The sequence below is a fragment of the Saccopteryx bilineata genome, chromosome 2, assembly GCF_036850765.1.
Source record: "Saccopteryx bilineata isolate mSacBil1 chromosome 2, mSacBil1_pri_phased_curated, whole genome shotgun sequence".
Classification (NCBI taxonomy): domain Eukaryota; kingdom Metazoa; phylum Chordata; class Mammalia; order Chiroptera; family Emballonuridae; genus Saccopteryx; species Saccopteryx bilineata.
The window spans coordinates 5,435,995-5,458,962 of NC_089491.1; the positions used below are offsets into that span (position 1 = coordinate 5,435,995).

At 58.1% G+C, this 22,968-nt stretch overlaps 1 protein-coding gene across 1 annotated transcript in view; it reads right to left on the minus strand.

Moving 5' to 3' along the window:
- LAMC3 (laminin subunit gamma 3) overlaps positions 1 to 22,968 on the minus strand; it is a 66,387-nt gene that overhangs the window by 37,523 nt on the left and 5,896 nt on the right. Inside the window, exons 2-7 of the mRNA XM_066255938.1 lie at positions 13,643 to 13,947; positions 11,591 to 11,721; positions 6,619 to 6,785; positions 4,298 to 4,486; positions 4,103 to 4,220; positions 2,464 to 2,562 (exon numbers count right to left, since the gene is read on the minus strand). Coding sequence (XP_066112035.1) covers positions 2,464 to 2,562; positions 4,103 to 4,220; positions 4,298 to 4,486; positions 6,619 to 6,785; positions 11,591 to 11,721; positions 13,643 to 13,947 — 1,009 coding nt within the window. The remainder of the gene's footprint in view (positions 1 to 2,463; positions 2,563 to 4,102; positions 4,221 to 4,297; positions 4,487 to 6,618; positions 6,786 to 11,590; positions 11,722 to 13,642; positions 13,948 to 22,968) is intronic.

Genomic DNA, 22,968 nt, shown 5'->3' on the forward strand with positions numbered 1-22,968 from the left:
GGTTTGGGGAAGAAACAGAGGTGAAGTGGCCTTCTCATCCCAACACTTCGGGGTTAAGTGACACCCAGGGGACGTCACTGGTCACGTTAACCTTCCCCACATGTGTCAGGTGCTGCTGGCCAGGTTTCTCCACGGCAAAACTGTCCTATCCTGTCGTTAGGAGCAAGACACTGAATCCAGCCGGGCTGTCAATCAAGGGGAATCAAGCTCCACCTGCCGGGGGGGCAGGGTGAAGCAAAGATGGTGGATGTGGCCTGGACCCACCACAGTAAGGATCCACAGCAGAGGGAGATATTCTGGGGCTGTGACAATATCCTGCTTCTCCTTAAAGTTCCGCCCACTGACTTCAGCACTCAGCAGCAGCCTCTGCCCACAGGGACGCTACTCCGCAATTCTAGCGGTGATTTTACATTTCCCTCGCTCCTTCTGCATTGTATAACTTAGGAATTCCTCTGCAAAGATTTGTCCCCTTGTCTGCGTGTATTTATTTATTCATGCATCTATTTATATCAGTGTGGACTCGTGGGTATTTATTTTATACTGTGGGTTATAATCCAGCACTATCGTTATTTATTTGGTCTTCCAAGTCGTCCCAGCTCTGGGAGCCTTGTCAGGTTGGCCCGTGTCCTCTTGACGCAAGCCCCCCATCCTAGGCTGGGTTTTGTTTGTTTGGTTTTCTTTGGTTGTTGGTTTTTTTTTGGGGGGGGGGGTTGGTCTGTTTTTGTTTTTAATCTGGCAGGACAAGACTCCCCGGGTTCATCCTGCCCTTCCCCACCCCAGCCCCAGCCCAGCCACTTCTCCAGGGAGCCCCAGGGAGGTGTTTTACAAGCAGGTTCCTGGTCTGCAGCCGGGGCGGGGGGGCTCCATTTGATAGAGGAATCGGATTCCCGAGAAGCTACTGCTGGCCCAATGCCCCGCAGGTCCCGAGGAACACATCTCATCAGGACTCCCATTTCACAGATGGGCAGACGGAGGCTCGGGGAGAGGACCTGCTCAAGATGCCAGGTGGTGGGTGCGGCAGAGCTGAGGGGGACCCAAGTGGGCTCTGGCTCTCCGACTCCACTCTGCCTCCTCCACTTGAGGGGTCTCAGCGGGAGGAAGAGGCACAGGGAATCCAGTTCCCACCCCAGGGCCCACAGGCCTCGAGTGGACAAGGCAGGGGGTGACCTGAGGCTGGCCATGGTGAGGATCAAAGCCCGGGCCAGCCATGCGGCTTTGGCACTGAACCAGGGCAGGCTTGGCACAGGCTGCCAAGAGTGGACAGTCCACAGTGCAATACTGTGGCCAGAGAATCTGTGTCCCAGGCTGACCCTGCGCTGGCTGCAAGGGCTTCGGAGGCCAGAGACAAAGCCAGAGAGAAGACATAGTGTGTGCTCAAGGGGGAGACGCACGTGTGTCAGCCAGCCGCACTGCGGGGGCTCAAAGGTCCCAAACACATGGAGGAAGACTTTGGAAAGCCCTCTGCCTAGTTGAGCTTTAGATGCTCCATTTGTACCATGATAGGATGGCAAATAGGCTTGAATCTCAGCTTAGTAGGAGCTTCTTGGAGCAGGGCAGAGAGGGATTCTGAGGTTATGACAGGGCTCATAATAAAGACCACTGTGCCCATGAGTGACGGCTGCCCTCGGTATGAGGTGGGAGGGTTGCGGTAGCACTCCATTAGTGATGTCTGCCCTGGGTGTAAGGTGGGAGGGTTGCGGTAGCACTCCATTAGTGATGTCTGCCCTGGGTGTAAGGTGGGAGGATTGCGGTAGCACTCCATTAGTGATGTCTGCCCTGGGTGTAAGGTGGGAGGGTTGCGGTAGCACTCCATTAGTGATGTCTGCCCTGGGTGTAACGTGGGAAGTTTGTGGTAGCACTCCACTAGTGATGTCTGCCCTGGGTGTAAGGTGGGAGGGTGTGGTAGCACTCCACTAGTGATGTCTGCCCTGGGTGTAAGGTGGGAGGGTTGCGGTAGCACTCCATTAGTGATGTCTGCCCTGGGTGTAAGGTGGGAAGTTTGTGGTAGCACTCCACTAGTGATGTCTGCCCTGGGTGTAAGGTGGGAGGGTTGCGGTAGCACTCCACTAGTGATGTCTGCCCTGGGTGTAAGGTGGGAGGGTTGCGGTAGCACTCCACTAGTGATGTCTGCCCTGGGTGTAAGGTGGGAGGGTGTGGTATGAGTACCGTGTATTTGCTGTCCTGGATCAAATGCTCTCTTCTATGCTTCCCAGCTATTTCTTTTCAGGATTCTGAGCTAGAAATAATGATGTATTTTCACGGCTTATGAACCATCAGTGGTGACAGATCAAAGCACAAAAAGTAGAACAAAACCTTTAGATAACTTCCCAGGTGGCAGATCCGTGGTGCTACAGGAAGGGTCCCAGGTGGTAAGGTTGCCTCAGTCCACGCCCCCTGCTCCTCCCCCCACCACAAGCCCTGAGGTCACTTCCACCAGGCTTCTCAGCAGATCCGCTCACCTACCTGTCACACAGGTCGCCTTCCACATTCTCTTTGCAGGGGCAGCGCCCACTGTGGGGGTCACAGGTGCCCAGGCTGCCAGCGGGATTGCAGGTACAGGGTCTGCCAGAGAGACAGGACAGGAGAAAGGCGTCCAATGAGCAGCTGCAGAACAGGAACGGCCCGTCCTCCTCGGAAGGCATCTCTCCAACCTTCGTCGTTCCTGAGGGCCAGGAGGCACTGACCCAGTAGCCTGCAACCTCGCCCCGCTCTATTGTTCCCACCTTGCCAAGGAAGTGCTCCATCCACACCTGAACAGCAATCCCTCTGCTCACCCATCCATCCATCCATCCATCCATCCACCCATCCATCCACTCACGCGTCCATCCATGCATCCTTCCGTCCACCTGTCCATCCATCAGCCACCATCCACCCTCCCACCCTCCTATTCACTTACCCATCCGTGCATCCTTCCGTCCACCTGTCCACCCATCAGCCACCATCCACCCTCCCACCCTCCTATTCACTTACCCATCCGTGCATCCTTCCGTCTACCTGTCCATCCATCAACCACCATCCACCCTCCCACCCTCCTATTCACTTACCCATCGTGCATCCGTCCATCCACCTGTCCACCCATCAACCACCATCCACCCTCCCACCCTCCTATTCACTTACCCATCGTGCATCCTTCCGTCTACCTGTCCATCCATCAACCACCATCCACCCTCCCACCCTCCTATTCACTTACCCATCGTGCATCCTTCCGTCCACCTGTCCACCCATCAACCACCATCCACCCTCCCACCCTCCTATTCACTTACCCATCGTGCATCCTTCCGTCTACCTGTCCATCCATCAACCACCATCCACCCTCCCACCCTCCTATTCACTTACCCATCCGTGCATCCTTCCGTCCACCTGTCCATCCATCAGCCACCATCCACCCTCCCACCCTCCTATTCACTTACCCATCGTGCATCCTTCCGTCCACCTGTCCATCCATCAGCCACCATCCACCCTCCCACCCTCCTATTCACTTACCCATCCGTGCATCTGTCCGTCCACCTGTCCATCCATCAGCCACCATCCACCCTCCCACACTCCCACCCTCCTATTCACTTACCCATCCGTGCATCCTTCCGTCTACCTGTCCATCCATCAACCACCATCCACCCTCCCACCCTCCTATTCACTTACCCATCGTGCATCCTTCCGTCCACCTGTCCATCCATCAGCCACCATCCACCCTCCCACCCTCCTATTCACTTACCCATCGTGCATCCTTCCGTCCACCTGTCCATCCATCAACCACCATCCACCCTCCCACGCTCCTATTCACTTACCCATCCGTGCATCTGTCCGTCCACCTGTCCATCCATCAGCCACCATCCACCCTCCCACCCTCCTATTCACTTACCCATCGTGCATCCGTCCATCCACCTGTCCATCCATCAGCCACCATCCACACTCCCACCCTCCTATTCACTTACCCATCGTGCATCCTTCCGTCCACCTGTCCATCCATCAGCCACCATCCACCCTCCCACCCTCCTATTCACTTACCCATCCGTGCATCCTTCCAGCCAACCACCCACTCAGCCCAAACACCTTCCAGGAGCCTCTCCTGGGCCGTCTACACCCACAGGACTGCCGCCCTCACCTGCAGCCTCCCTCGCTGAGTGAGTGGAACCCGGGCAGGCAGCGGTCACACTTCCAGCCTGTCACCGTGGCCTTGCAGGGGCAGGTGCCCGAGTCATCACACTGGAGGCGCAGGGAGCCTGAGGGAGGAAGGGCAGGAGGCAGCGGGGGCTGGACCGGGGCGAGGCTCGGGAGCGGGGGAGCGGGGCCCACTCACCTGCGGCGTGGCAGTCGCAGGGCTGGCAGGGCGTCCCCGGGGTCCAGCGGTAGAAGTGCTCCTGGCAGTGCTGGCAGTGCGGCCCGGCCGTGTGGTCACGGCAGCGGAGGCAGCGCCCGCCGTGGCCCGTGCTGCGGAAGAGCGCCTGGTCGAACACGCACTGCTCAGAGCGGCCACTGCAGTTGCAAGCTGTGGGCAGGAGGTGGGGGGGGTGTCAGTGGCCGTGGTTGGAGTGGAACCCATGCCAATCAGTCTCCCTGGGCCGAGTGAGCAGGCAGCTCGAGAAAGGCCAAAGATGGAGTTCAGGCCCAGCTTGATCAAGCATACAGAGACCAATTGAAATAGGATACTCTTATGAGTAGAAGGGGCACCATTAATAAGTAAACCAAAACACAGGACCCTCCAGGCAGTCTGTGAAGTAGAGTCACCCGGCTGTGAGTCACAGAGAGGCCACCTTCGAGAGGGGCAGTGTGGCTTACCCCAGGATCTCTTGTGGGTCCTCTAACTGTGTGATCATGAGGTAGCTCAGACCCATGTACAACACACGTCACCCTTCATTTGCTCATTAATTCATTGAAAAAAAAAAACACCACCAAAAATTGCACTGCAAATGGACTGTGTCTTAATTCCTGTGGGGAGCCCGGGGGGGCAGCAGGGGAACCAGCGAACAGCACGAGCCAAGTTCCCACATCGCGCCGCCCACTGTTGGATGGAGGCCAGAGGCAGCGAGCCCGGGAAATCCTGCAGGTGGGGGCTCTGGGAGCTAAGGGAGGGGGCCCGGGAGGGGGAGGGGCCAGGCCTTCCTGGAGGAAGTCACAGCCGCAGTGCCCTCTGAAGCAGGAGCAGGGAGGAGCTGGCCGGGGCAGGAGGGCAGGCGAGAGGATGGGGAGAGGGCCCCAGGCAGGAGGTGCGAGCAGAGGATAAGCTGTGGACAGCCAGGGAAGCGAGCTTCGCCCAACGTGTGCCGGGGAGAGCATGTCCTGTGCTGGGGAGGGAAGAGAACGGGGACGCTATGCAGTGTGGCAGGACAAGGTGGGGTACAGGGGCAGTCATGAGGTCAGGAGGTCAGCAGAGCTCTATCCTGGGGGGCCAGGCAGCGGGCTTCACCTCGGAGCCAGGCGCTGTGCGAGGGGTAAGCGGGGGTGAATGTAACCATATCTGCACTTCAGAAAGCAGCCGGGGCAGCAGGAGGCTGGGCGCCGGGCACGGGCAGGAGGGAGCACCCAGGGGAGGGGCGAGGGGGCACCAGCTGCAGAGGACGCAGACGGGCCAGAGGGACGTGGACTCGGCCGCTCTCGGGGCTCAGGGGCTGCCGGGACTGGGGGTGGCGGCGAGGGGTCAGACATGGAGCCCCGCTTCCAGGTTGCTGACTGGGAGGACAGAGATGTGACAACAGGGGTGAGGATGTGGCAAGAGAAGCAGTCTGGCCTTTTGTGTCCCCACCATGGAGATGGCCCCAGGCTCAGGACGGGTGAGCCAGCCAGCCAGCTCAGCGTCCTTGGTGCTGGAGGACTTCCTGGTGGAGGAAGCACGGGCAGCAGGAATCCGTTAGGGTCACGGCGGCCCTCGGCAGCTCCCGCCGATGGCACCCTTCCACGGAACAGCCCGTCCCCTCCCCACCCCAGCTCCAGCGGCCAGTGGCTCAAGCCCAGGAGGACAGAGGAACCAGAGGCCAAGTCCGCACACGAAGATGCCCCTGCAGGCAGCGGCAGTGACAGCCGGGACGGGGGCCCGGTGACGCCAGCTCCACGGGGGGCCTGAAGCCCTCGGATGACTGTCTGGGAGACAGGGCACGGCTTGGGGACAGGGGAAGTCTGGGAGGAAGGTGGTGGGTCCTCTCACCCACCCCATGCACGGCCCCACTTCCTCGGAGAAGGGATGACAGCCCACCCTCTCCAGCGTGTGGTCAAAGCCACATCACAGGGGGAGGGGACATGAAAAACTGCTGGGGTCTGCGGGACAGGCTGGGTGGGCAGCCCAGCACCCTCTGGGACCCAGGGTGGCCTGGCTTTCATTAGCAGTTGCGGTTGGAGCAGCTGAAACAAAGGAACACGTTGGGGGACCTTCCCCGCCCTCCCGCCATGGGCACCTCCACTGTGGGGGACTTAGTCTGGGGGAGCTGTCTGTGGGGGTGGGCCAGGGAAGCAGGGCCCACCGCCTGACTCCCTTCGGTGCCTCCTCATCCCGGCAGCACCAGGGGCACTCAGGGGCACAGCTGCCCCCGGGCCCACCCAGGAGCAGCCCCCCCCTTCCCGCCAGCCAGGCCTCGGAGAGTTTGTTCCCGGCCTGCAGCCCTGGCCCCAGAGTCCCAGGACACTCACGCAGACACTCTTTGGCGGCCTCAGCCGTGCCCCGCGCCCACGGGCGGTCCCGGAAGAAGGGCAGGCAGCGCTCGCAGTCCACACCTGTGGTGTTGTGCTGGCACTGGCAGACCAGCCGGCCGGCCGCATCGGGGCCGCACTCGCTGGCGTGCCCGTTACACTTGCACCTGGGAAAGAACACGGAGGACGGGGGTCTGGGCCCAGGAGGGCTCCGGCCGAGGAGGGGATCATCACCGGGGAGCCCTGCATCCCGGTGCGCTCAACCATGGCGCTTTACCCAGCCCTTCTACGTGCCTGGGGGTCACCGAGAACTGCCGAGCACAGCAGTGCTGAGCTCCGCTGACATACAAGCCCAGTGCACTCCACAACCCCCCTCCCCGTCTCACAGACGGAGGCACTGGGGCACAGAGAGGCTGCCCAAGGTCACCGGTTAGTAATGGCCAAGTTCGCGAGGCTGCCTCTGCCTGCAGGCTTCTGCCCCGAAAGAGCCCCCCAGGGGCCGAGAGGGACGCAGGAGGAAGTCCTCTGCCTCCCGGGTTGAGAGTGGGCAGCTCACGGGGCGGTGGGTAGAAGGGGCCTCATGCCCTTCTCCTCTGCGTCTGAGAAAGAGGTTGTTCCGGGCCCTGGCCGGTTGGCTCAGCGGTAGAGCGTCAGCCTAGTGTGCGGAGGACCCGGGTTCGATTTCCGGCCAGGGCACACAGGAGAAGCGCCCATTTGCTTCTCCACCCCTCCGCCGCGCCTTCCCTCTCTGTCTCTCTCTTCCCCTCCCGCAGCCAAGGCTCCATTGGAGCAAAGATGGCCCGGGCGCTGGGGATGGCTCTGTGGCCTCTGCCCCAGGCGCTAGAGTGGCTCTGGTCGCAACATGGCGACGCCCAGGATGGGCAGAGCACCGCCCCCTGGTGGGCAGAGTGTCGCCCCTGGTGGGCGTGCCGGGTGGATCCCGGACGGGCGCATGCGGGAGTCTGTCTGACTGTCTCTCCCTGTTTCCAGCTTCAGAAAAAAAAAAAAAAAAAAAAAAAAAAGAGGTTGTTCCGGACAGAGGACAGCCCCCTCATCTCCCGTCCCCAGTGAGTCTGCGCCTTGGAGGGCAACCCTGGCTCGTGTCCCACAGGTCGGGAGACAGCTGGAATTGGGCCGGAACAAGGAGGTGCTCTGGGGACCGTGCCCCGCTGAGCCCAGCCTGGAGGGGCCGTCACTGCCGTCCTGAGCACCCAACCGAGCTCCTCAGAGGACGGCATGTCTTCCAGCTCCCAGTCTCCCTCTGTGCCGCCCACAACACCGCCATTAGTTCCCATCTCGCCGGAGCCCCTGCTGTGGCGGGAGGGACCCTAATTATCCCCATTTCACAGATGAGCAAACGGAGGCTCAGGCCACGCAGTGGTGGACGTGAAGTGGCAGACCTAGAGTCCGAGCCGTTCTCTCCCACTCCACGCTGACCCTGAGTTCCTGGACAGCTCCCTAAGGCCACTTGGAGGCTCCCCGTCAGCTGTGTCCCACGCTCTGCCCCAAGTGGGCGATGAAGAATCGCTGACCCCTGCCAGCAGCCATGGTGCTTTCTCTCCTTTGGGGACTCAGGGTTTGGGAGGGGCACAGGGCACTGCCTTCTCCCCAGGCCTCCCTGGGAGCCCCGGGTAGATAGGTCACATCCCAGCATCTCCAGCAGGGGTGAGATGGGCACCAGGCAGTCTTGGGACAAGGGACCACCCATGTCCCCGAGAGGTTGCTGCAAACACTTCCCTTCCCCACGAAGCCCTGTGACCCCAAAGGAAGAAATGACATGTGTGTAGGCTGTGGTGGAACACAGGCTGCTGGACCACCTGTCCCCAGCCAGCTGCCGGACTGAGGGTGGTCTGCTCTGGCAGCTGGGGCCCAGAAGTCCTCTGCACCAGAGCCCCCTGCAAGCAGGCACTGGGGTTCACGGCCATCCTTGCAGACCGCTCCTCCTGGGTGGTTTGACCCGAATCAAGTGCGGGAGTGGCAGGGGAGGCGGAGCAGAGGGGCCCTCACGGACACCCCCGTTTCCCCTTCACCCCAAGCCCCAGCCTTCCAATGAAGGTGCAGACACGCAGCGTGCAGGCAGTCAGGCCGCAGGTCCCTTCCCAGACTTCTCCGCCCCAAGCGTCCCTGAATTGTGGAAGCCCCTTGCTTCCCACCCCGTTGGCCGTCCCTCCCTGTCAGACTGACTTCCCGCCCTAAACGGTTTTCCGATCACACACTTTCCCGCCATCTCCCACGGCCACCACCTAACATGGCGGCCGGTTCCCTCTCCTCTGCTTCCCCACGCGGATGCCAGGGGCTCGGGGCATTTTATAACTCCAGCCCGACCCTGGCCCAACCTGTAACAGTTCCCTCGGATTGTGGGATCAAAAGAAGTTGCCTCCACGGCCCTGACAACCTTCCGGCCACCTGCCCGCCCTCCGTTCCAGCCCCAGGGCCATCGCTTAGGTCCTCAGGTCCCAGGTCCCAGGTCCCACACGTGCTCACCTCCCCCAGCCTTGGCGGGTCCCCGTCTGCGGAGCACCGTCCCTGACCTGTGCACACCCTGCCCGGGCCTCCATCCTTGTCATTCTGGGGCATGCTGCCGTGTTTACCAGGGACCAAACCGACTACTGCCGGCTGCCCCACAAGACCGGGCAGGGTACGTCTGTCGTCCCCTCTACTTTCCGAGCAGGGACCGGACGGACATTTCTGTTGAAGAAACCTCTCGGCCCTGGCCGGTTGGCTCAGTGGTGGAGCGTCGGCCTGGCGTGCAGAAGTCCCGGGTTCGATTCCCGGCCAGGGCACACAGGAGAAGCGCCCATCTGCTTCTCCACCCCTCCCCCTCTCCTTCCTCTCTGTCTCTCTCTTCCCCTCCCACAGCCAAGGCTCCATTGGAAGCAAAGATGGCCCCGGCACTGGGGATGGCTCCTTGGCCTCTGCCCCAGGCACTAGAGTGGCTCTGGTCGCAGCAGAGCGACGCCCCGGAGGGGCAGAGCATCGCCCCCTGGTGGGCAGAGCGTTGCCCCTGGTGGGCATGCCGGGTGGATCCCGGTCGGGCGCATGCGGGAGTCTGTCTGACTGTCTCTCCCCGTTTCTAGCTTCAGAAAAATACAATAAATAAATAAATAAAAGAAACCTCTCTGTCTCCCCTGGTTCTGCTGCCCGCCTTGCATACCCGGTACCCGGTGGCCACCAGTGAGACCGGCCTAAAAATGTCAACAGCTCATTCCTGAGGAGGGGAGACGCTCAAATAGATGACCAACAACACGCAGTGAGCGACGCTGGAGTAGACGGTGGACCAGGACCAGGACCAGGACCAGGACCAGGACCAGGAGTCCGACAGCATGAGCAAGGGCCGGGTCCTGGTAACGCTTCTGAGCTGCGCTGGGTGCCTCGAAGCCTCATTTAAAAATGTTTGGGTCCCTGTGAACCCCTACTGTACCCCAGTTTACCAGGAGAGCTGGGCAGGAGTGGGGTTGATGGGATTCCCTGCTTATAAAGCCAGGAGTGCTGATAGAGAAAGGAAAGCCTGGAAAGTTTCAGTCCTGAGTCTGTGCGTGGTCACCATCAACCGGCTTTACGCGCACGACACAAGGAGCGTCAGTCTGGCTGGGATTTGAGCGCGCTACGGTAGACGGGTAGACGGGAACACGGAGCAGGGCTGCACGCGGTGTAAGTGCCACTTTGTGGCATGAATAAAGGTAACTGTAGGTAGGTAGGTAGGTAGGAAGGAAGGAAGGAAGGAAAGAAGGAAGGAAAGAAGGGAGAGAGGGAGGGAGGGAGGAAGGGAGGAAAGAAGAAAAAATGGAAGGAAGAAATGGAGGGAGGGAAGGGGGAGGGAGAGAGGGAGGGAGGGATGAAGGGAGGGAGGGAGGGAGGGAAGAAGGAAGAAAGGAAGGAAAAAAGGAAGGAAGGAAGAAAGGAAGGAAGGAAAGGGAAGGAAGGAGGGAGGGAGGGAGGGAGGAAAGGAAGAAGGAAGGAAGGAAGGAAGGAAGGAAGGAAGGAAGGAAGGAAGGAAGGGGAAGGAGGGAGGGAGGGAGGGAGGGAAGAAAGAAGGAAGGAAGGAAGAAAGGAAGGAAGGAAGGAAAAAAGGAAGGAAAGGGAAGGAGGGAGGAAGGGAGAGAGAAAGGAAAGAAGGAAGGAAGGAAGAAAAGGAAGGAAGGAAGGAAGGAAGGAAGGGGAAGGAGGGAGGGAGGGAGGGAGGGAAGAAAGAAGGAAGGAAGGAAGAAAGGAAGGAAGGAAGGAAAAAAGGAAGGAAAGGGAAGGAGGGAGGAAGGGAGAGAGAAAGGAAGGAAGGAAGGAAGGAAGGAAGGAAGGAAGGAAGGAAGGAAGGAAGGGGAAGGAGGGAGGGAGGGAGGGAAGAAAGAAGGAAGGAAGGAAGGAAAAAAGGAAGGAAAGGGAAGGAGGGAGGAAGGGAGAGAGAAAGGAAAGAAGGAAGGAAGGAAGAAAAGGAAGGAAGGAAGGAAGGAAGGAAGGAAGGAAGGAGAGAGGGAGGAAGGGAGGGAGAGAGGAAGGAAGGAAGGAAGGAAGGAAGGAAGGAAGGAAGGAGAGAGGGAGGAAGGGAGGGAGAGAGGAAGGAAGGAAGGAAGGAAGGAAGGAAGGAAGGAAGGAAGGAAGGAAGGAAGGAAGGAAAGGGAAGGGAAGGGAAGGGAAGGGAAGGGAAGGAGGGAGGAAGGGAGAGAGAAAGGAAGAGGGAAGGGATTTCAAGGAAGAGAACAGCAGGTGCAAAGGCCCAGCGTGTCCCGCGCATGGAAGTGGGAACAGCTGATGCAGGAGAAGCTGCAGGAGAAACTGCAGGAGTCGGGCCGGGAGGCGGGAAGCAGCCAGGAAGTCCTCGAATGCCAGGCCCAGGAACCCTCTCACTCTCTGCGGGGCACCAGAAGTAGCTTCTTCGCTCTCCACCCACGTGGGGTGACACCCACATGGCAGCCACCTTCTGTGCCAGCACCAGGGTCCTGGGGTCCCGGTCCCTGCCGCCCTGCCTTCCACCTACCTGCCGCCCACAGAGAAGTCAGACACAGCATAATAGTAGGACTGCAGCACCTTGGGGTCCTTGAAGATGTCGTCCCCAAACGTGTTGAGCCGGTCCAGCGAGATGAGGAGCTCAGTGCTGGTGACCCACTCCTGAGGTCGGAGGGGGGCACAGGGAAGGGGAAGAGCTGCCGTCAGCAGGTTCCTGAGTACTTGCTCCCATCCCACTCTGCTGAGAGGCCCAGCTGGCCGCCCTAGGGGGTCTCCTGGGACACAGGGACCGGCCAAGCTCAGACAGATTCCAAGAACACTGCAGAAATCAGGAGCCTATGGGTTGGGGGTGTGACACCAACCTGGGTGCCAGGCCACTTAGTGGCTGTGCAACTTTGGGGAAGTTGCTCAATGTCCTGGAGTAGCCCTGTCCCCACCTGTGAAATGGGACAAGGAACAGGGCTGGGCCCAAGAGGGCGTTTGGAGGATGGCCGATGGCGGCAGCAAGGCGTGGGGTCTGGCACGTGCTCGGTATGTGGTGACCCTGTTGTGTGGGGACCACCTGACTTCTCCCAGTGGCTCTTGCACCCCCATTCTAGAGGTCAGCAGGGGGAGCCCACAACCCTGCTCAGCTGGGCCTGGCATGGGGCAGGCCCTAGGTTTATGGGCATTTCACGTGGCAAAGATCAGACGCGCACAGACAGGTCACCTGTCCCAGGTGATGTGGGTCCCACCAGAACATACACCCCCACAAGAGCAGGGACTTGGGGACCCTCTGCACACTGCATCTCCGGCCCCTGGGCTCTGCCCGCACGCAGCAGGCGCTCAGTAAATACCTGCTGGTCACTGAATGAGCAGCTTCCCCCGGAAAAGTCGGTGGGGAGAGGGGAGAGAACCCACGTGCAGGCTGACATTTTCATCGGCCTGCTGTTTGTTATAATCATCAGGCCGCTCCGGCCGAATTTTAATTAGCGTTTAAGCGCCGCCCAGGAGCTCCTGGTTCAGCAATCAGGCCCACCAGGACAGAACACGAACTCCTTCCCAGCAGAGTTTATCCTTCCGCCCCGGCATGACTTGGGGCCTTGGGCCTCTGGCTGCTCCCCTGCTCGGAGATCCTCGGGCCCCTGCCCAAGCATGCCTCAGCCGGGGAGGCGGGGCCCAGCACCAGAAACCCTCAGCGGGAGCCTCAGATGAGTTTTAGGTGTCCCCCCCCATCTCTCCCACGTGACTTCTCTAGTGTCAGTGGTGCCTTCAGGGATCTGGTTAAAAAGGGCCTTCTGGTTCTGAGGTCCGGGGCGAGGCCCAAGACTCCACATTTCTCACCAGGGCCCAGGTGCTGCTGATGCTGCTGGTCCCGGAGCCCCAGAGGAGCCAAGGCTCGGGGGGGGGGGGGGCGGGAAACACAGCAGCAGAGCCCCCGAGGGCTCTGAGATTCTTTTCTGTCCCCCCCAAAAAAGTGCTAGCTACAGAACTCAGACCAGTCTATGGGAGGAACAGTGGCTGACACGGGGTGGCTGTGGCTCGGTCCTCACATCCACCTCACGGGCAGGCACTGTGATTACCGCCATTCAACAGATGAGGAGACGGAAGCTCAGGGAGGGTCAGCGTTCCGCTCCGTGTTGCCCAGCTGGGCTCACAGAGAGAGGAAGCGAGGCCCTCAGCGGGGGTTCTGGAAGGAGCACCAGCCAGGAGTCAGGACACCTGGGTTCTGGTCTGGGCCCCCTTCTACCCTGTGAGCCCCTGGAGAACCCCCTCCCCGCTCCAGGCCTCGGTTTCCCCACCCCCAAAGGAAGGAAGGGGTCATCAAGGGAGGCAGTGCTTGTCCCACGGCTCCAGGGAGCAGCAGGGCTCTGAGGCAGGAGGCCTGGAGAGGGACGCTTCTCCCTGCCCGAGGCCCCTCCTTTACTCAGCCCATGCTCAGGTGTCCACAGAAGGGTTAGACACAAAACAAAAGGCTTCTGTTGTTTAAAATCTGAAAACCGTGGGATCTCGTAGGCACCCCTGTGTGCGGCCACTTTAGACATTCCTGGGGTCCCGGGCACCCCCCCCCCATGTCCCACCCGCAGCCCGGCCCCTCTCTGACCTGCAGCACCGGGCTGTCCTCGAAGTTGTAGGCGCTGGGCCGGCCCTCCAGGGTGGAGAAGGCCACGTTGCCCCCATTCAGGGGGGAGATGTCACTGAACTCGGAGGTGCAGAAGGCCATGCGCTCGTCCTGGCCGGGGCGCAGGAAGTGGCCCTCGGGCCGGCCATAGGTCTTCCAGCAGGAGGCGCTGTAGTACTGGTAGGGTTCCCATGGGCCACCCGCTCTGCTGCGCTTGTAGATGGCGAAGCTCTCGGGGCGGCTGGTGTGGAACTTCAGCCGCACGTAGGTGATCTCGTAAGCTTTCCCTGCAGCGGGAAGACACGGACCCACTTTACAGAAGGGAAGGGAGAGTCCGAGTCCTGGCCCGGGAGGAGCAGCCCGGCGGCACTGTGTAAGCTTTCTGGGGTCGTTGGAGGCTGTCTGGAGCGCTGTGCTGGGAGGGCCACCATCCGTTAGTGATGCCTGTTAAGGGCAACACATAGGACAACACTGACAGGCTTCCCAGGTACTTGTCATCTCCGATCTAGACCGCCCTGCCTCCCCCTGCTCAGGAATATGCACGGCGGCACCCCTGACGGGCAGCCATCTCTCTGCTCAAGTATCTCCAGCAATGAGATGCTGCCACACCCTGAAGAAGACCACTCTACTGTTAGAAAGTTATTTCTTTGACTAAGCCCCAACAAAGCCAAACCCTTCCACCTGTGGCTCTGACCTCCTTCCCTCTCAGACCAGTGTCTTCAGTGTCTGGAGACAGCCCTGTTCCAAACCCCCCGATCCTAACTCAGTCCTCCCTGAACCCCTCCTTCCTCCCACATCCATCTAACTTCTCTTCTGATCCAAATTTACCTGCCGACTCCACGGCCTCATCCTCCAACTTGAACCCCCGCCCCCCATTCATGATAATTCAGCTTCTCTGGGCCACTCCACTGAAACGGCTCTTGCAACGCCGTCTCCACCAAACACCCCCTCGTGGCCACAGCCAGGGGACCCCGCCTTGCCTTCCTTCCTGGGCCGCTGATGAGTCCTGTCGCCTTGGAAGCGTCCTGCCCCAGGAGTATCAGACGATGTAACGATATTTGGTAATAAAAAGGAATGCGGCACAGACGCTCCTCGACTTACGACAGGGTTCCGTCCGGACAAACTCATCGTCGAGTTGAAAATATTGGACGTCAAAAACGCACGTACGACACCTAAGCCACCTAACCGTAGAGCGCAGCCAAACCCACGTCCGTGGGCTCAGAGCACGCACGTTAGTCTACAGCGGGGCTGCGATCTTGAGTTTCATCTCAAGAGTCACCGCCTGCCTCGTCATCTCACCAGAAGCCGGAGGCCCAGCCGGGTGCTCAGCAGACATGGTGCGACGTAAAACCACTCAACACAACATCCCCCCCAAATGCTGGCAGCGCAGTACACTGTGGGGGGCCGGCTGTTGGCCCTCGCCGCCCTGCCCGCCGTCACGAGGGCGTCTTGCTGCGTGCGTATGGTCAGCCCGGAGACAAGGGCAAAACTCGCAATTCAAACTAGGGTTTCCACCCAATGCGTATTGCTTTCGCACCCTCGGAGAGCTGGCAAAGCGTCAGTCCAACCGCCAGAGGTCGGGGACTGTCTGTCCAGACACACATTACAGCAGGGGTCCCCAAACTTTTTACACAGGGGGCCAGTTCACTGTCCCTCAGACCGTTGGAGGGCCAGACTATAAAAAAAAAAACTATGAACAAATCCCTATGCACACTGCACATATCTTATTTTAAATTAAAAAAAAACAAAATGGGAACAAATACAATATTTAAAATAAAGAACAAGTAAGTTTAAATCAACAAACTAACCAGTATTTCAATGGGAACTATGCTCCTCTCACTGACCACCAATGAAAGAGGTGCCCCTTCCAGAAGTGCGGCGGGGGCCGGATAAATGGCCTCAGGGGGCCGCAGTTTGGGGACCCCTGCACTACAGCGTGGGCGGGACTCCAGGGTGTGACAATAAACGAGAGAAGTTAATCACCAAAGACAACGCGGTGCAGGTGACTCCACTTAAACGTCCCGAACAGGCAAATCCATAGACAGAAAGTAGATGAGTGGGTGCCAAGGGCTAAGGAACGGGGGTTCCGGGGGGCAGGGCGCGGCTGCTAATGGGCACAGGGTTCCTTTGTGGGGGGAGGGGGAGGAAAATGTTCAAAAACTGACTGTGGTGGGCATACAACCCTACAAATATCCCAAAAACCACTGAACTGAGCACTTTGAATGAGTGAATGATACGGTGAACTAATTCTATCTCTGTACTGCTGTTACATATACTGTATTTCCCGTGTATAAGATGCACCTTAATTTTGGAGCCCGAAATTTGAAAAAAAAAAAAGTATTACATAAAGTTATTGAACTCATACAACTCCTCATCACTGTCAAAACTCCCTCGTCTGTGTCTGATGACAAATCCGTCTTCAATAATAAATGTAAAAACAAGCACAAAAAAGTGGGAAATGCAAGTAAAAAAACTACAACCACTGTATAAGACGCACCTAGGTTTTAGAAGCCAAACTTTTTGAATAAAGATGCACCTTATACATGGGGAAATATGGTAGGTGAATTATATGGTGAATTAATTCTATCATACAGCTGTTACATAAGGTGACTTAATCATATCTATATAGCTGTTATACACAGGTGAATTATATGGTGAATTAATTGTATCTATACAGCTGTTATATATATTTCCACACACTGGACCTCACATCCATTAGGACGGTTATCATACGTTTTTTAAAAAAGGTAATAACAAGTGTTAGGGAGAATGTGGGAAAATCGGAACCATTTGCACAGTTGGTGGGAATGTAAAATGGTGCATTTGCAAAGAAGAAAGTTTGGTGGTTTCTCAAAAATTTTTAAATAGAATGCCCGCACGATCCAGCAATGCCCCTTGAGGGTCTACACCCAAAAGAACGGGGTGCAGGGCCTGGCAGGGCTATGTGCACGCCCACGTGCACAGCAGCGCTGCTCACATGCACCAGGAGGGGGGAGGGGAAACAACCCCAGCGTCCATCACGGATGACGGACAGACCAAATGTGGTCTGTTCATACCACAGGCTATTTCTTTCTCAGCCTTAGAACGCAAGGAAACTCTGACCCTCCTGCAACAGGGCGGGGCCCTGAGGACCTGAGGCTAAGTGAAGTCAGCCAGTCGCCAAGGCAAATATGACGTGATCCCATTGCTACGCAGTCCCTGGACGAGTCAAATTCACAGAGACAGAGAGGGGGACCGTGGGCGCCAGGGGCCGGGGGTGGGGATGGGAGTTAGCATTTCATGGGCACAGAGATTTGGTTTGGGAAGATGAAAAAGTTCTGTGGATGAATGGTGGTGATGGTGGCACCACAATGTGAATGCCTTTTTTCTCTTTTTTGAAGTAAAAGGAGGGGAGATAGACAGACTCCTGTGCCCCAACCGGGATCCACCAGGCAAACCCCGTCTGGGGCCGATGCTCAAATCAACCGAGCTATCTTCAATGCCTGAGGCCAACACTCAGACCAACCGAGCTATCCTCAATGCCTCAGACTGATGCTTGAACCAACTGAGCCCCTGGCTGCAGGAGGGGAAGAGAGAGAGAAGGGGGAGAGGGAGGGGAAGAGAAGCAGATGGTCGCTTCTCATGTGTGCCCTGACCGAGAATCTAACCTGGGATGTCTGCCTGCTGGGCTGACACTCTGCCCACTAAGCCAATCAGCCAGCAGTAATGAATGTTCTTAATGGCACTGAATAGGACTCTTAAAAATGGTTAAGATGGGGCCCTGGCCGGTTGGCTCAGTGGTAGAGCATCGCCCCGGTGTGTGCAAGTCCTGGGTTTGATTCCCGGCCAGGGCACACAGGAGAAGCGTCCATCTGCTTCTCCACCCTTCCCCCTCTCCTTCCTCTCTGTCTCTCTCTTCCCCTCCCGCAGCCAAGGCTCCATTGGAGCAAAGTTGGCATGAGAGCTGAGGACAGCTCCATGGCCTCTGCCTCAGGCACTAGAATGGCTCTGGTTGCAGCAGAGCAACACTCCAGATAGGCAGAGCATCGCCCCCCGGGGGGCAAAGTGCTCGGTCGGGCACATGCAGGAGTCTGTCTCTCTGCCTCCTTGCTTCTCCCTTCAGAAAAATACAAAAAAAAAAAAAAAATGGTTAAGATGGTAAATTTTAGGTTATGCGTATTTTACCTCAATGAAAGAAAAATTTGAATATGTACGCATATCTATCTATTTATAGCTGTATGTATTGCTATATATATGTACGGATATCAGCCCTTTGGGAATGCGGTTTGGCAACATGGATCAAGAGCCACAAAAGATCCCTGGCTTTGGGCACAAGAATCCCACTTCTGGGAATCCAAACACGGAAAGGAGCCTACAAGCAGGAAAATGCTCATCACGGCGCTTCCTCTCGAGGCAGGCCAGCGAGGAGCGAGGAAACGGCTAGGCGAGGGGAGTGGGAATACTGAGACAAGACGATTAAACACGGCCCCAAAACCTGACGTGATCTCCCCTAACCAAGGACACTTGAGAACACATGGTCTGTACCTCTCCTCCCTGACCAGAGAATAAATCGCCCCGGTCAGGAAGGTAGAGGACAGAGAACCAATTAACGCCATCTGTGGCAGCCGCACCCAAGGACGGACGAAGTCGGGGCAACAAATAACAAAGAGAAACCTGATTAGAGGCAGGCAGACCCGAGATAAAAGTAAAACCGTAAAGCGGACCGAAGACTAACAACCCAAACACCCCTGCATGCTCCTTCTGATGGGTCAGCACATTACAGACGCACCTGGCAAGCCGGTGCGTGCTCTGCTGGGGCCTCCCCTGAGACTCTGGCCCGCAGGAGGGAGAGGAAAGACCTCGACAGACCCAGGGCAGGCTCGCTCTGGAACATGTTTAAGCTCTAAGGGACCCCAGGAGACTTGCAACCAGGGGAGCAGTGGGCAGCGGCGGCTCATCTCCGGCTGACCCCCTGACCCTGTCTCCAAGGTCCCCTTTTCTCAGACTTCCCAGGGAGCGGACAGCAGCCCTGCCCGGGCTCTCTCCTGCGGCCCCTTCTGCCCCGAGCCCTTCCTTCACTGCACACTGTCCCCAGCTGTAATAAACACACTCTCAAAATCACCCAGACTCGTGCAGTGAAACCCTCCCTGCAGGAAGTCCAGGACCCACGCACGGCAGGCCGGCCCGGCCCGGCCCGAGGCAGACCCGCTCTGGGCCTGGTCTCCGCCCAGCGACGCTATAAGGGGGAAAATTGAAACCATAAGGGTTCAGTGAATTGTAGGACAGAAATTCGGGGATGACTGAAGCCACTGTAACAGCTGACAACCAGTCCGCTATCCTGGGGGAAAGCTCGAGTCAAAATGTTGTTTGAAAACGAAAAAGACAGGAGCCTGACCAGGCGGTGGCGCAGTGGAGAGGGCATCAAACTGGGACGCGAGGACCCAGGTTCGAAACCCTGAGGTCGCTGGCTTGAGCACGAGGTCACTGGCTTGAGCATGGAATCATAGACATGATCCCATGCTCTCTGGCTTGAGCCCAAAGGTCACTGGCTTGAGCAAGGGGTCACTCACTCTGCTGTAGCCCCCTGGTCAAGGCTACATATGAGAAAGCAGTCAGTGAACAACTAAGGTGCCGCAATGAAGAATTAATGTTTCTCATCTCTCCCCCTTTCTACCTGTCTGTCCCTATTTGTCCCTCCTTCTCTCTGTCTCTGTAAAAAAACAACAACAAAAACAAAACAAAAAACCCACAGACAGAAGACCCACCACCATTCAGAACCATCAAATCATATTTAAAAACCCCTAAATAGGCAAGAAAAGACATCCAACAAAAAAGTGTGACTGTCCTCAGCACAGAGTGACTTCTTCCCTTCCTAATTGTTCTGCATTTTCCCAATTTTCTCTCATGAAGCTTGCTTTCATTTAAAAAAAAAAAAAAAAACACAAAAAACAGAGAAAACACAGTTAAGAAAAAAAAAATTATTTTTTTTTTAAGCAACCGCCTTGCCACGTTCTGTTTTAAGATGTTTTGCAAAGTTCTTCTGTTGCAGCCAGCTTGGCACTGCAACACCACAGCCCTCGGCCCTCGGGGAGAAAGTGCGCGTGGCTCAGGAAGCCAGCGTCCGGGGGCAGCCTGGTGGCTGCTTCGAGCCAGCAGGCGTCGGGCGGGCGGAACCAGGCAGGGACTTGCCCCAGATGTGGGCTCGCTCACGCTCACGCTCAGGCTCACGAGAGGAGGCTGGAGAGGGTGCTGTGGAGGCGGGCCTGCCAGGCTCCTCCGTAAACATCTAACAGCCAGCCGCCTCGCGCGCGGGAGGGGAGCCCGGAGCCACTTAAAAGGTAGCTGGCAGCTAGAAGAGTGAGGGGAGAAAGACAGTCACCGGGATTTCATGCAAACAAGCAACACGGGCGCCGCTGTTCCGCCTCCACGCCAGCCAGGAGGTGAGAGAAGGTGCCGGAACATCACAGAGACCCGGCAGGAACTTCGTGTTACAAGAGTTAATTAGAAGAGCCAAGCATGCAGCTTAATCCTCGCTTTGTGGTAAACCGGTTTCTGCCAGAGGCGACCTGAAGGCTGGGGAAGAACCCTCCCTCCCCGCTCTCCCCCCCACCCCCCACACACATAAAATCTTCTAAACAGCAACAGAATTAAATCTGCAGTTTCAACCCAGACCCTGGCAAACCCCAGGGGCTGGATGAGGCTTCAGGGTGATGTTGGGATGGGTTATGTTCCCTGCAGGAAAACTAGACCAAAATGTCATCCCCAACTGTCACCTGGGGGCTACGCTACTTGGTAGCACAGGGACCTCGCCTCCCTGCTGCCCCACGAGCTGACCCCTCAGCTGGAACGCCGCTCACCCTGCCCCTCACCTGGCTGGCTCCCATGTGACCCTGCTCACCCCCCTGGCTCAGCAGACTGACCCCACGCCCCAGCCTCAGCCCAGTGCTGAATGCCCTTCTCCCGCGTTCCCTGGCTGATGGCTACTCATCCTTGAAGCCGCAGGTCTGGGTGCCTCACTGGGCTCTTCCAGCCAGGTTGGGCTTCCTCGCGCTGCTGTGTAGACACCTGCGCCTCTCTCCCACCAGTCTGTGACCTCTCCGGGAGAAGGGCTGTGGAGCTCCGCACGCAGCACAGTGCCGGGTGCATAGTAGGTGCTCACTAAAGCCCGGCCGGATGCGTGAAGAAAGACAAGGTGCGCTCTGTGCTTTCGACGAGTTTATAATCCAATGGGCACGTTGCGACAGGCAGGCCGACACAGTCATGGCTGTGTCTGCGCGTCCTGACCCCCAAACGAGTCTTTTTAACAACAGCCAGCATTTAGTGAGCGCCTACTACGTGCCAGGCACCTTGCCGAGTGCTTTACGCGCACTGTGTCTCGAGACAACCCCAGGCAGTCCCATCCTAGCGTGTTTTACTAAGAGGGACCCGCCCAACGTCATGCAGCAAACTGCGGAGCCTCCCCAAATGCAGGCCTGTCGGCCCCTCAAGTCGAGGCCTTGAACCTCTCCGTTCCATGGGAGGCGGAGCCCCAACTCAGGGCTCTTGGGGTGCTCAGAGAGAAGGGGCTGTCTGGGAAGGGCGTGCTGGTGCCCAAGAAGGCTGCCACCAAGCCAGCACCTCAAGAACTGAGCCGTGTCCTCTCCTACCAGCTGGGACATAGAGCCCATCAAAAAAGACACCAGTGCAGCCATAAAACCAGGCCGGCCCACATCCGGCACTGGCCAAGCAGAATGAGCTCGGAACAGGGAGGCTTATTTTGGGAAAATGGAAACAAAACAAAACCCTTTAATTGAAGCCATCTGGAGAGCAGTGGACTGGGGGTGGGGGTGGGGATGAGGGTGCGGCTGGAGGGGGGCAGGGCGGGAAGTCGAGCTGGGAGTGTGTGGGTGAGGCTGCCCAGCCCACTGTGGGCACCGGAACAGGGTGAGGGGAGCTGTGCCTGGCCTGCAGGGCTGGCACGCAGGGCCCCCAGCCCTGTCGTCTGCTGCCCACAGCTCCTGTCTCCCTCTCCCACCCTAGTGCTTGGCAATTTAGGTGCCGGGGAACCCCATGACCACAATGCCAGGCACGTGATGTGCACAGTTCATGGTATGAAGTACATTCACCTTGTTGGGCCCTGGTTACCGCCATCCATCTCCGGAACCCTCTTCATGGTCCCCAGAGGAAACGCTACCAACTCAACAACTCCCCCCTCCTGTGCCTGTGATCTGGACTCTTCTAGGGAGCTCGTATAAGCAGAATCATGCAGCGTGTGTGCTCCAGTGTCTGGCTTATGTCACCCAGCGTCATGTCCTCCAGGTGCACCTGTGTCGTGGCCGGGGTCAGGATCCTCTCCTTTTTGAGGCTGAGTAATAGTCAATGGTGTGGACGGACCACCTTTTGCTTCTTCATTCATCAGTGGACACGGGGTGGCTTCCACTCTTTGGCTATTGTGAACACTGCTGCTCGGAACAGGGGCGCCTTTACTTTTGGACCCTCAGTTTGAGGTCCTGGGTGACATCTGAGGGCTGACATCCAAGAGGATGCTCGAGTCACCCTGTCAGGTGGGAGTCTGGGCGAGACAAGCAGGTGGAGTCCCACATGTTGTCGACCGATCCCAACAGGCGAAGTCAGGGGCATGCGATGGGAGGGGGCAGAGGGTGGCAGGCTGGCATGGGGGTGAAAGGGGGCCGGGGAAGGGGAGTGGGTGAGCGGCTGGAGCCTGGGGGAGCAGGCGCCGGGCAGGGCCAGGCGGATGGCTGGGGCCCTTGTGAATGCCACAGCTTAGGAGTTTGGATGTATCTGGAAAGCTAGGGAGTCATTCGTTCACGCATCCGTTTACTCCCTTGTTCCAGGGAAATGGGGTGCAGTGGTGATGTGCCGGGGTTTGTATCCCAGCTCCACCAGGGCCAGGCTCTGTGGCCTTGGCCAAAACACCTAACCTCCTCCCGATGAACCGCGTGACATGAAGGTAGTGACTCAGTTTCCCAATGTGCACAAAGCGCGTAACAGTAACAGCGGTTTAATGAGCAAACGCCTGCAAAGTACTTGAAACAATCCTATGACCAAATGTTAGCTGGCATGGCATTCACCGGCCAGGTGGCATTTATGGGCACCACGGCACAGGGGGCCTGCACTGGGCACGGGGGTCCAGCTGCAGACACGGGTATCCCCCTCTGCAGCTCGGAGCGTGACCGACACATACAAGCCAAAGCCACAACGCAGCCCAGCCTAGACGGTGGCAGGGAACGGCGAGGGGCTGCAAGAACGCCTTGGTGGGCCCTCTGCCTGACCCTGGGGGTCGGGGGACTTCCTGGAGGAGGTCGCCTCTAAGCCGAGTGGGGCAACAG